Source organism: Neoarius graeffei, chromosome 7 (genome assembly GCF_027579695.1).
Source record: "Neoarius graeffei isolate fNeoGra1 chromosome 7, fNeoGra1.pri, whole genome shotgun sequence".
Classification (NCBI taxonomy): domain Eukaryota; kingdom Metazoa; phylum Chordata; class Actinopteri; order Siluriformes; family Ariidae; genus Neoarius; species Neoarius graeffei.
In genome coordinates, this window is record NC_083575.1 from 61,252,944 (window position 1) to 61,266,925 (window position 13,982).

General features: G+C 41.8%; 2 protein-coding genes across 2 annotated transcripts in view; one reads left to right on the plus strand and one right to left on the minus strand.

Annotated features, from left to right (window-relative positions):
- The window catches only part of LOC132889554 (glycogen phosphorylase, liver form-like), a 34,923-nt gene extending 33,362 nt beyond the window's left edge, over positions 1 to 1,561 (plus strand). The window contains exons 17-20 of the mRNA XM_060926190.1: positions 227 to 434; positions 525 to 659; positions 778 to 844; positions 957 to 1,561. Of these exons, the coding sequence (XP_060782173.1) occupies positions 227 to 434; positions 525 to 659; positions 778 to 844; positions 957 to 1,145 (599 nt within the window). The 3' untranslated portion in view covers positions 1,146 to 1,561. The remainder of the gene's footprint in view (positions 1 to 226; positions 435 to 524; positions 660 to 777; positions 845 to 956) is intronic.
- A 994-nt stretch (positions 1,562 to 2,555) lies between these two features.
- LOC132889558 (oocyte zinc finger protein XlCOF6-like) lies at positions 2,556 to 6,518 on the minus strand. The gene is made up of 2 exons (XM_060926194.1): positions 6,196 to 6,518; positions 2,556 to 6,046 (listed from the first exon to the last, which is right to left on the minus strand). Exon 2 carries the CDS (start codon positions 5,896 to 5,898, stop codon positions 3,601 to 3,603), a length of 2,298 nt encoding a protein of 765 aa, XP_060782177.1. The 5' UTR covers positions 5,899 to 6,046; positions 6,196 to 6,518; the 3' UTR covers positions 2,556 to 3,600.
- Between the last annotated feature and the right edge of the window lie 7,464 nt (positions 6,519 to 13,982).

Sequence of the window (13,982 nt, forward strand, 5' to 3'; positions counted from 1 at the left end):
GGAATTATTTTTTTACACAAGTGTTAAACAAAGTTAAGAAAAGGGTGCCTTTTTTCAGCTTTTAATTTTCAATATTTAATATAGGAATCCAGTTTGCCCAAAAATTATTTCACCTAGCTACTTCACCTTTTTTAAGCAAGATTTTGACACAATAGACATACTTTCACTCAGTTATATTTTTTCCACCCATGTGATATATTCATGTTCTGTGCATGTGTTTGTACAGTGATCCCTGCAACAGACCTCTCTGAGCAGATCTCCACTGCAGGCACAGAGGCATCAGGCACAGGGAACATGAAGTTCATGCTGAACGGTGCTCTGACTATTGGCACCATGGACGGGGCCAATGTAGAGATGGCAGAGGAAGCTGGCCAAGAAAACCTCTTCATCTTTGGCATGAGTGTGAAGGAAGTGGCAGCCATGGACCAGAAGGGGTATTGAGAGAAGACGATTAACTTGGAAAGTCAATAGCCATGTGATGAGATACAATTAGTTTATATACAGTATGTGTGTTCTTTGTGTAGGTATGATGCAATGCAGTACTACAAGAGCATCCCAGAGCTAAAGCAAGTCATTAACCAGATTAAAAGTGGCTACTTCGCACCCAAACAACCTGAACTGTTCAGTGACATCATCAATATGCTCTTCAACCATGATCGGTACATCATAACATTAATGCACACAAATATACACAACAGATTCATAACACACAAAAACCACACACTGGTAGAGTATTAATTTCTTCATTATGCTATTGTAAATGTCAATGTCTTTCAGCTTTAAGGTCTTTGCTGACTATGAGTCCTATGTTAGATGTCAGGAGAGAGTCAGTGCTCTGTATCAGGTAACACACACCAATACATATGCACCATTCAAGATTCACAGTTTCCTATTCCTTTAAACATCATAAATATAATGCGTATGTCTCCATCTATAACTTCATTTGTGTGTATCAGGATCAGAAAAAGTGGACACAGATGGTAATAAAGAACATTGCCGCTTCTGGAAAATTCTCCAGTGACCGCACAATCACAGAATATGCCACTCAGATCTGGGGGGTGGAGCCAACTGACCTGAAGATCCCACCTCCCAACGAACCACGAGAAGCAATCGAAGAAACAGTGCGGGCTCTCCGCAAGCTCTAAACACACACTTTATGACATTCTTACAGTGTTAGTCTTCATATAGTGATTTACTGTTAAAATATACAGTATACGCTCACTTTATACATCTCTTAATGGTTGATATTTTTAGAATTAACTCTCTATATTGACAATAGGGTTAAAATACAGCGAAAAATGCATTTCACACCCCAAAGACACTTGGGTGAAGTCTTTAGTATCAAACACTGAAAACATGAGAAAATCAGCTAATTAAGTGTTAATTTTAATAGGTTAACCATGACATTTATGATATAATACTAGTAAATCTAATACAGATATACAGAGCTTAAAAAAAAAAAAATAGGTCACATACAGTACCAGTCAAAAGTCTGGGCACACTTTCTAATCCAATTGTTTTGCCTTATTCTTATTAATTAAAAAACACCATGTAAAAGTAAATGGACTGTCACTTTTCTTTATTTAGTTGAGCGGTTCATGACATTCACTGTATTTTTATTATTTACTATTTGCTCTCAAAAGCATTAAAAAGGCAAGAAATTGCACTAATTAACTTTTGTCAAGGCACATCTGTTAATTGAAAAGTATTCCAGGTGACTACCTCATGAAGCTGGTCAAGATAATGCTAATAGCGTGCAAAGCATCATCAAGGTAAATACTGACTATTTTGAAGAATCTAAAATATGAAACATTTTGGGGGTTTTTTAACATTTTTTTGTTTACCACATAATTATATATACATTCCATATGTTATTTCATAGTTTTGCTGGCTGCATTATTTTTCCACAATGTAGAAAATAGTCAAAATACAGTAAAAAAAAAAAACAACAACAAATCAGTAGTTATCCAAACTTTTGACTAGTCGCCTCTGTTTCACAAACTTTTATATATGGTACAAACTCATATTCAGTCCATACTGGAACCACTGGTTAAATGTCTACTGTAGTCTATTCCTAGTTACTTCATAGGATCTCAGAATTTTAGAAATCCATTTCCATGTAAAACAGCATGTACATAAATCTTAAAATAGGTATTATATAATAATTACGGTGAAGCATTTTGTATACTTGCATGTAAAATCTACTGCTACATGCACCACATTTTAGTAGCTTTGATATACAATATTTGAAGCATGGGAATTAATTAATTTAATTAATATATGGTCTGGTAACAACTAGACACCTTTAATACAGATTACAAAAGTAAGGAATAAACATGACCGTGTGCACTGTGATAGGAAAATAATCAGCAAGCTCCTTTAGGGTTTTATTCTTATTACACCACAGCAACTTGCCAATTTTTACCATGATGCATCAATACATATCTCCTCTGTTCTGAAGAATCTCATTTGGCAGAAAAATACTGAGCACTGTTACAAAGCACTGAAACTGGCGACTCCTTCCAGAAATGCTAAATGAAAATGAACTATTTGACTTGTTCTTAAAACGTGTTTATTATTAACCTTAGATTATGTACAGCATCCAACATCTAAGTCCCCATGTAAGTTTTTACTACCGAGATAACATACGGGTCATTCCATCACAATTCATCAAATTTAAGAACCCCCGTCAGATTTGCCTAAAAATGGAAAGGGGAGGATATACTTCCTAATGGTGTAATTCCTAATGGTTTATTGAGGGGCCACTTTAAAACTGCAAGATCGAGAAAACTACTTGAGCTAGGTCCTTCTAATTTTTTTTTCAGGTAAATATCTGGTGCTATGTCTCTATGAATGTGCACTTTCAAGAGCGTAGCTGAAGTGTAACAGAATGCTGGGGGGGGGGCAGACTGTGCAACCTCTGGTAGCAAATTTGAAGACCTGTAGAAACCACAATTTTTAAAAGGTAGAGGACTGCTATTTTATACACAGCTTCACATATACAAGGTGCGATACAGGTGTCTGAAATAGTCCAAATCAGATAAATGACTTCAGCGATATTAATGCTCTAACCTGAAGGGGGGGGGATTCATCCAAATTCAGTGATATTCCCCAGGTATGACAACATGCACCAAATCCAAACTAATTTTTGTGGGAAAAGTAAGTTTCTATTAATATTATATCCAAAATGTGTGATCGTGTTCTCGCTCTCAGGTCTGAACTTTAAACACAGCGCTGAGAATTGTCCAATCACAGGAGAAGAGAAAAAAATACAATACAAAATGGAAGCCAATAACAAAAGTTAGAGTATCTGGGGCAGAGAACGCTGAATCCCATGTAAAATATGAAAGCAAGCAATTGGAGCACAGTCTCAGGTCACCTGCTTGCAAAAGGCCTTTCACAGACACTCATTTGGGCAGCGCTCTTAGCCTGGAAACATATGTATTCACACAGAAGTTAAGCAAATTTAATTTGGAATCAATTTATAATGAATGCTGACAGACTACCAGGTGCATTGTATGAGTAAACAATTTATATTTCACAATTACTTTGCATTATACAATGAATTTATATTTAACATGTTGAAGTAGACTTTCTTCTCTAGATATCTGGAGAGGGGGTGGTGCCCCAGCGCTCCGCATTGGCAAGCCGCCACTGGTGAACACGTTCATGTAGTTTGACATCACTTGGATGAGTCAAATCTTCTCCACAGTGTTGGCACTGATACAGTTTCTTTTCTGTGTGAGGGCACTGGTGTGTTTCGAGATTAGACTTGTCAGTAAAACTCTTCCCACACTGTGAGCAGCAATACCACTCGACTCCTGTGTGAATGTGCATGTGTGCTTGGAGAGTCCTCTTTTCAGCAAAACTCTTCCCGCACTGTGAACAGCGATACGGCTTCTCTGATGTGTGAGTGCGTTCATGTACTTTGACATGACTCTGATGAGTAAAACCCTTTCCACATTGTGAACACTGATACGGTCTCTCTCCTGTGTGAATGCGCTGGTGTATTTGGAGATTACGCTTTTCAGTAAAACTCTTCTCACACTCCAAGCACTGATACCGCTTCTCTCCTGTGTGAGTGCGCTGGTGTCTTTTCAGACTGTTATGGTGAGTAAAATTCTTCCCACATTCTGAGCAGAGATACGGTTTCTCTCCTGTGTGAACCCGCTGGTGTATTTGGAGGGAACTCTGTTGAGAAAAACTCTTTCCACATTGGGAGCAGTGATACGGCTTCTCTCCTGTGTGAATGCGTTGATGTAGTTTGAAGGTACTCCGATGAGTAAAACATTTTCCACATTGGGAACACTGATACGGCTTCTCTCCTGTGTGAATACGTTGGTGCGTTCGTAGATTACGCTTCTCAGTAAAACTCCTTCCACACTGTGAGCAGCGATACATCTTCTCTCCTGTGTGAATACGATAGTGTAGTTTGACTTGACTCTTACGAGCAAAACCCTTTCCACACTGTGAGCAGTGATACGGCTTCTCTCCTGTGTGAATGCGTTGGTGTAGCCTGAAGGTACTCCGATGAGTAAAACTCTTTCCGCATTGTGAACAGTGATACGGCTTCTCTCCTGCGTGAATGCGCTGGTGTCGTTTGAAAGCAGTTTCAAGATTAAAACTCTTCCCACACTGTGAACAGTGATACGACTTCTGTCTTTTGTGAACACGCTGGTGTTGTCGTAGACCACTTTGAAGAAGAAAACTCTTTCCACAATCTAAGCAGTTGTGCAGTTCTTTCTGCATTTGTTGTTGAGAGCTGCTAGTGAGGAGAGTACCAGAGGATACTTGTTCAACACTGAAGCTTACTGTGGGTGTCAGATTGTGCGTAATCGGTTCAGTTGGTTTCACATGCTGTTCAGGGTGGCATCTTCTCATGTGTCTGTGGAGAGTCTTCTCTGACGTATAGGAAAGTGGGCACAAGGAGCACGAAGAGACATGCAACAGGCTGTCATTGATTTCATTTGGAGAACACTTTTTGTTCCAGAGGTAGTCAAAGACAACACTAAGATCTTTGGCATATTCCTCATCATACCACACCAACAGCTCCTGTCCTGGATTAATGGGTCGACAGCAACGGTACAGAATCCCCCCTCGATACTGAAAAGCCACCAAGTTCTGCTCCTCATCAATACGAGCACAATTCACATATCTCATCCAGTTAGCATGCACCTCTCTCTTAGCATCTATGTATTCCTCATGCAGTCTGTTCTTAAATATCACCCAGGAATACCCACTGTTCTTAGCTTCCTCTCCATCTACCAGATCTCCCTGGTAGGGTCCAAAATGTGCACCAACTGGAACAGTCTCCCCTTCATTAAACACTCCCAGACCCGCATGAGGAATACTGGACTCCCGTATGTCTAGTCCAGGTGGGAGTGTTTGTCTGGCTCTGTCAGTGATGCCCAGGGGAACAGGAGTATCAGGGATGAAGACAGCCGGACCATGAACTTCACATTTGTTTATGAAGAAGACTTTGCAATCTTCACAGTACAAGTAGTCTTCATCTTCCAAGTCTTCCTCTTTTATAGGATTCTTCAGAAAGTCAGCATTCTGGACTGTGTGTCCAACAGAGCTCGATGTTCCTTCACAGTGAGAATCTTCCTCTTCATTTTCCAAATCTTCCACTTTTATAGGATTCTTCAGAAATTCAGTGTTCTGGATGGAGTGTCCAACAGAGCTCGATGTTCCTCCACAGAGATAATCTTCGTCTTCAGGCTCTTCTTTTAGAGGCCTCATCTTGAATCCTGCATTCTGCTCATCCACAAAGGAGACATGCTCCATGGAGCTTGAGTTCCCCACATCAGTATCTATGCGCTCATCCTCACAATGCTGTGAGACAGCAGGATCAGGAGCATGTGTCCAAGAGCATGAACTATCTGCTGCAGAGTTCATTTAAAGAGCTTTGAACAACACTGATGCTGGGACTTTACACGGAGTTAAGCCATGTCAAAAATAAGGATATGGAAATCAGTACTGAGCTGCCTTTTTTTTTTTAACTTCACCAGTGAGGATGATATTAACATTTCTTAGGCTGGTTTGCCTGAAAAATAATAACAGACAGAATTTCTTTGATTAGTTATGGAGTTATGCAGCCAGTTAGTTGTATAGCAACAATAAAACAACCCTATGGCATGTCTGAGCAGCTACAGGTAACCATAGAACAGAGAAACGTGTTTAATTATAGCTTACCTGTGTGAAAACGCCGTGAACATACGAACACGTGTCAGGAAATGATGCTGAAGGTGATGTTTACTCGTCTTGCAGCTGCTCCTCATGCCATGCGACGCCTCTTTGTTAATTAACTCAGTGACCAGAGCTTCAGTGTTTTGCTGGAAAGCTGAAAAATCGCACTTTGGTCCTGAGAACGGTTATAGCGCTTAATAAACTACAGCAAGCCTTCACTACTCCAACATGCTTTCAAGTTGAATAATATAAACACATCTATCTCCACTACTATTACTACTCGGTCTCTTCCGTGTCCTAAAATCCCACAATGCCTTGCGGTGAACGGAGAGGCTGGAAACTTTTATTTTGAATCTTATAATTATATATGGAAAATATTTTATTCATAAATGTAAATGGCGAAAAAAAACTTCCAAGGATACAATTAAAAAAAAGCTGTAAAGACCTTGAATATACCAAGGCTCTTGAATGTTCTTTAATATAATCTAAATGTATGTACATATGTTTTTTCTGTATTTTTATGCTGTACCCCCTTCTTATTTTTATCAGTTTTCTTGTTGTTTGTATTTGTATCAAATAAATAAAGCTGAAAACAGTATAAGGAGAGCCTGTCCACTTCCTTATGTCATTGGAATCAAAATGTCATTGGACCAAAATCGGCTGCAGTTCACCTAGAGGGCGCTCGCGTCCCCAATGAATGGGAGTCAATTGAGCTAAACGGCAAAAATAATTATTTACACCTGCTTCTAGACAAAAAAAACAACAACATGCCATTTCTTCTTATAGTCGGGCTGTTAAGGTGAGAAATTGTTCACTTTGTGATAGAAGCATGAAATTTGGCGCACTAGTTCAAGCTGATATATAATAATTCTAGATATGGGTGCATTTCAAATTCGGCTTCTAAACCCTGAAATACGCATGTGCAAACTCGAACCAACAGGAAAACGAGGCTAAATGAATTTTTGTTTTCAAGGGTTTTTTTTTTATAAGATTGCTTACAATAAATGAGACATTGATATTTGTCTACCTCACAAATAGAGAATTTCTTGTTCTCAAAGATATCACGTGATTAGCCACATGACCTAGGGATACATTCATCTCATTATCTGTAGCCGCTTTATCCTTCTACAGGGTCGCAGGCAAGCTGGAGCCTATCCCAGCTGACTACGGGCGAAAGGCGGGGTACACCCTGGACAAGTCGCCAGGTCATCACAGGGCTGACACATAGACACAGACAACCATTCACACTCACACCTACGGTCAATTTAGAGTCACCAGTTAACCTAACCTGCATGTCTTTGGACTGTGGGGGAAACCGGAGCACCCAGAGGAAACCCACGCGGACACGGGGAGAACATGCAAACTCCACACAGAAAGGCCCTCGCCGGCCCCGGGGCTCGAACCCAGGACCTTCTTGCTGTGAGGCGACAGCGCTAACCACTACACCACCGTGCCGCCGACCTAGAGATACAGTATTAAGTAAATAAAAAGGCTGCCAAAAGAGCATTTTGGCAGTTCAAAGTTTTAGTTGTTAATATGGATTTATGATGTGATATCAAAATATTGAAAACATACCTTGAAACAAAAGAAAATTAGTTTAGCCTCGTTTTCATGTTGGGTCGATTTTGCACATGCGTATTCCAGGGTTCAGAAGCCAAATTTGAAATGCCCGGCCCCCCGGTTAAGATGTGTTAAAAACCTTAAAATAAATTAATTTTTTATTGCAGAAACATAATCTCACACTGAAAATTGTAGAAAAATGTAACCTTTAACTCAAGTGAATTTAAAAAAAAAAATCCCTGACTAAGAAATAATTATTTTTCATAAAATCACCTGTTCCACAATTATTGGCACCCATAACAATTCCTAGAAAATAAATGTAACTGAAGCATTTCTATTGTAGTTTATAAAGTTGATCAAAGTATCTAGGAACCTTTAATTAGTAATTCATCACATCCTGTTTCCCTGGGGTATAAATATGATGTGAAACAGAGGCCTATTCTCTTATCCACTCTTCAACATAGGAAAGACAAGAGAACACACCATTCAAGTAAAGCAGATGTGTGTTGACCTTCCTAAGTCAGGCAATGGCTACAAGAAAATAGCTACTTGCCTACACCTGCCCATATCGACAGTCAGAGGAATCATCAAGAAGTTTAAAACAACTGGAACAGTGGCAAACAAGCTTGGATGAGGATGCAAGTTTATCTCGCCACCACACACAGTGAGGAGGATGGTAAGAGAAGTAAAAAGTTCTCCAAAGCTCACTGTTAGAGAACTGCATCAAAGAGTAGCATCTGGGGGTCACAAAGTCTCCATAACAACCATCAGGCGCTATCTGCATGCCAACAAGCTGTTTGGGAGGCATGCACAGAAAAAGCCTTCTCACAAGCATAAATGTAAACATCTGGAGTTCACTAAGCGGTACTGGGACTTCAACTGGGACCGTGTGCTTTGGTCAGATGAGACAAAGATAGAGATTTTTGGCAACAAACACTTTAAGTGGGTCTGGCGTAACACAAAAGATGAGTATGCAGAAAAGCACCTCATGCCCACTGTGAAGTATGGGGGAGGATCGGTGATGCTGTGGGCCTGTTTCTCTTCTAAAGGCCTCGGGAACCTTGTTAGGGTGCATGGCATCATGAACTCTTTGAAATACCAGGACATTTTAAATCAAAATCTGGTGGCCTCTGCCCGAAAGCTGAAGATGGGTCGTCACTGGGTCTTTCAACAAGATAATGACCCTAAACATGTGGCCAAATCTACACAAAAATGGTTCACAAAACACAAAATCAAGCTCCTCCCATGGCCATCTCAGTCCCCAGACCTCAACCCAATTGAAAACCTGTGGGGTGAGCTGAAGAGGAGAGTGCATAGGAGAGGACCCAGGACTCTGGACAATTTAGAGAGATTGTGCAAAGAGGAATGGTTGAAGATCCTTCTCTCTGTATTCTCCCATCTTGTGAAATGTTATAGGAGAAGATTAAGTGCTGTCTTGTTGGCAAAAGTCAAGTTTATTTGCAAAAGGGGGTTGTACAAAGTATTAACATCAAGGGTGCCAATAATTGTGGCATACATGATTTCTCATCTCATTATCTCTAGCCGCTTTATCCTGTTCTACAAGGTCGCAGGCAAGCTGGAGCCTATCCCAGCTGACTATGGGTGAAAGGCGGGGTACACCCTGGACAAGTCGCCAGGTCATCACAGGGCTGACACATAGACACAGACAACCATTCACACTCACACCTACAGTCAATTTAGAGTCACCAGTTAACCTAACCTGCATGTCTTTGGATTGTGGGGGAAACCGGAGCACCCGGAGGAAACCCACGCGGACACGGGGAGAACATGCAAACTAGGCACGGAAAGGCCCTCGCCGGCCACGGGGCTCGAACCCGGACCTTCTTGCTGTGAGGCGACAGCGCTAACCACTACACCACCGTGCCGCCCATACATTTCATGTAAAAGAATTATTTCTTAATGTGGGATTTTTTTCCCACTGAATAAATGCGCTTGAATTAAAGGTTGGATTTTTCTCTTTTTTTTGCATTGTTGTCCTATATTATTTTTTTTTAAATGAATTTATTAGAAGACTAAGAACGTATCTTAACGAGGAGTGCCAATAATTGTGGAGGGCACTGTATATATATATATATATATATATATATATATATATATATATATACACACACACACATACACAACCCCGATTCCAAAAAAGTTGGGACAAAGTACAAATTGTAAATAAAAATGGAATGCAATAATTTACAAATCTCAAAAACTGATATTGTATTCACAATAGAACATAGACAACATATCAAATGCCGAAAGTGAGACATTTTGAAATTTCATGCCAAATATTGGCTCATTTGAAATTTCATGACAGCAACACATCTCAAAAAAGTTGGGACAGGGGCAATAAGAGGCTGGAAAAGTTAAAGGTACAAAAAAGGAACAGCTGGAGGACCAAAGTGCAACTCATTAGGTCAATTGGCAATAGGTCATTAACATGACTGGGTATAAAAAGAGCATCTTGGAGTGACAGCGGCTCTCAGAAGTAAAGATGGGAAGAGGATCACCAATCCCCCTAATTCTGCGCCGACAAATAGTGGAGCAATATCAGAAAGGAGTTCGACAGTGTAAAATTGCAAAGAGTTTGAACATATCATCATCTACAGTGCATAATATCATCAAAAGATTCAGAGAATCTGGAAGAATCTCTGTGCGTAAGGGTCAAGGCCGGAAAACCATACCGGGTGCCCGTGATCTTCGGGCCCTTAGACGGCACTGCATCACATACAGGCATGCTTCTGTATTGGAAATCACAAAATGGGCTCAGGAATATTTCCAGAGAACATTATCTGTGAACACCATTCACCGTGCCATCCGCCGTTGCCAGCTAAAACTCTATAGTTCAAAGAAGAAGCCGTATCTAAACATGATCCAGAAGCGCAGACATCTTCTCTGGGCCAAGGCTCATTTAAAATGGACTGTGGCAAAGTGGAAAACTGTTCTGTGGTCAGACGAATCAAAATTTGAAGTTCTTTATGGAAATCAGGGACGCCGTGTCATTCGGACTAAAGAGGAGAAGGACGACCCGAGTTGTTATCGGTGCTCAGTTCAGAAGTCTGCATCTCTGATGGTATGGGGTTGCATTAGTGCGTGTGGCATGGGCAGCTTACACATCTGGAAAGACACCATCAATGCTGAAAGGTATATCCAGGTTCTAGAGCAACATATGCTCCCATCCAGACGACGTCTCTTTCAGGGAAGACCTTGCATTTTCCAACATGACAATGCCAAACCACATACTGCATCAATTACAGCATCATGGCTGCGTAGAAGAAGGGTCCGGGTACTGAACTGGCCAGCCTGCAGTCCAGATCTTTCACCCATAGAAAACATTTGGCGCATCATAAAACGGAAGATACGACAAAAAAGACCTAAGACAGTTGAGCAACTAGAATCCTACATTAGACAGAATGGGTTAACATTCCTATCCCTAAACTTGAGCAACTTGTCTCCTCAGTCCCCAGACGTTTACAGACTGTTGTAAAGAGAAAAGGGGATGTCTCACAGTGGGAAACATGGCCTTGTCCCAACTTTTTTGAGATGTGGTGTTGTCATGAAATTTAAAATCACCTAATTTTTCTCTTTAAATGATACATTTTCTCAGTTTAAACATTTGATGTGTCATCTATGTTCTGTTCTGAATAAAATATAGAATTTTGAAACTTCCACATCATTGCATTCCGTTTTTATTTACAATTTGTACTTTGTCCCAACTTTTTTGGAATCGGGGTTGTATATATATATATATATAAATAAAATGTCAAATTTTAATCGATAATGTTTTTCTTTTGAAGTTAATGTGTTTTTCATTTGTACATTTCAAAACCATATCACCACTTGTCTCTTAAAAGACAAATATAGTGCTTTCATTATATATCTCAACTTTAGCTAGTGTGCCAAATTTCATGCTTTATCACAAAGTGAAGAATTCCATGTTTTTTTTTTGTTGTTGTTGTTGGATTTTTCATTGCTTAACAGCCAGACTATTACCGAGAAGGCAATTTTGCCCATAAAACGCTAGGATTCTGCTGGTGTGTTTGGAGATTATACTTTTCAGTAAAACTCCTCCCATGTTGGGAGCAGAGATACGGTTTCTCTCCTGTGTGAACCCGCTGGTGTATTTGGAGGGAACTCCATTGATAAAAACTCTTTCCACATTTGGAGCAGTGATATGACTTCTCTCCTGTGTGAATGAGCTCATGTGTTCAGAGATTACATTTTTCTGTGAAACTCCCCCCACATTGTGAGCAGTGATACAGCTTCTCTCCTGTGTGAATGTGATAGTGTAGTTTGACTTGAGTCTTACGAGTAAAACTCTTTCTGCATTACTCCTCGGCGTCAGCAAGGTGTCCTGGGTATAGGTAGAGAGAGCGAGATGTGCAACATTAAGCAAACTTCACTAACCACTGTGTGGAGTAGCAAATTTTTAAACTACCCTGGATACTCAAGGAGGGCTGATTACAGCACTGATCATGCTGCTCCAGCCATGTGTGATCAGCTGGCCCCGCCCCGTAGCCACGCTCCTCTAGGCTGTCCAAAATAGTGGTGCTGAATCACGACCATCCGTTCAGCACCATAGGTGGTAGAGTGAGGAGCAATGCGCTGCTTTGGTGGTGGTTTTTTTTCCAGCCGCCGTCATACACCCCCCCCAACGCCGAGCCTACCGTCCTGCAAGGCTCGGCCCAGAAGCTGTAGCTCCTGGAAAGGCAGTCAGCGTTCCCTTACTGGGTCCCAGCTCTATGTTGGGCCTAAAAAGAGGAATCCTGCAATGACAAGAACCAGTGAGTGACACGAGCATTGGTACCTTTGGAAGCCGCCATCCACCGGAGCGGGCCATGGTCGGTGACTATGGGGAAACAACAACCCATTAGATAATACCTCAGCTCACTTACTGCCCCCTTGCTAGTGAGGGCTTCTCTTTCCACAGCCACCTAATTCTTCTCCACTGGCAGCAGTTTGCAGTTGATGTACAGCAAAGGACAGGAAAGAAAGTTCATCCTCTATGACCTGCAAAAGTATGGCACCCAGGCCCATCTCCAAGGCATCCGTTTGGATGATGAAGGGAAAGTCAAAGTCTGGGTTTCAGATGACGGGCACAGTGGTGAGGGCCTTCTTCAGGGCCTAGAATGCCTGCTCCGCTTAGTTGGTCCAGTGCACTTTGTCCGGCTCACCCTTTTTGGTGAAGTCTGAGATGGGAGAGGGTACAGAGAAGTTGTTAGGCACAAATCTGCAGAAGTACCCAGCCAGCCTCAAGAAAGCACATACCTGCTGCTTGGTGGAGGGCCAAGGGTACTTCTGCACAACCTCGATTTTCTCCTCCTGGGGTTTCAGCAGTTCCTGGCCAATGCGGTAGCCCAGGTACAGCACTTTGGTCCACCCCAGATGGCACTTCCAGGGGTTGGCAGTGAGTCCAGCCTTTCTCAGCTCCCCTCAGATAGATTTTGTGTGTAGCAGGTGGCTGGCCCAGGTGGATGAGTGGATGATAAGGACATCCACATACTCGGCAGCAAACTCCTGGTGGGGACACAGCACGATGTCCATGAGCCTCTGGAAAGTCACTGGCACCCCATGGAGGCTGAAGGGGAGGACCCTGTACTGCCAGGGGCCTGATGCGGTGGTAAAGGTAATCTTCAGGCAGGCTTGGGGCATCAGAGCCATTTGCCAGTAGCCTTTTGTGAGGTCCAGGGTGGAAATGAACCCTCCGAGTCGGTCAATCAAATCATCCACTCTGGACAGGGGATAGCTGTTGAAGTGTTCAACCATGTTGAGTTTCCTGAAGTCAGTGCAAAGTCTCAGACTTCCATCAGGCTTGGGTACTGCCACGATGGGGCTGGTGGACTCCTTGATAATCCCATTCTGCAGCATTCATGCCACCTGTTCTTGAATTGCATGACAGTGGGCCTCTGGAATGCAATAGGGCACTGGAGGATCACTTCCCCTGTCATGATGGATCAGGTGGGTCCAGCATGGTTCTGCTGTGAACACATCTGCATGTTGGTCCAACAGCTCTTCCAGCTCCTAGCATTGTCTGCTGAAGCGTTCTTCTCCCAGTTGGACCAGTGCACGCCCTGGAGATTCTGGGTACAGAAGGGCGTAGGCCGTTTCATAACAAGTGAGTTTTGAATAAGAAAAAAAGCAAGCTCAGAGTTTTGCTACTATAAATACGCTATTAGAAAATGTATTCTTTTTATAGCACTGTTCAGGTAATTCTGGTACTCTTT

Coding starts and splice junctions, on each gene's coding strand:
- LOC132889558 (XM_060926194.1), bottom strand. CDS start 5,898: ATGAACTCTGCAGCAGATAGTTCATGCTCTTGGACACATGCTCCTGAT.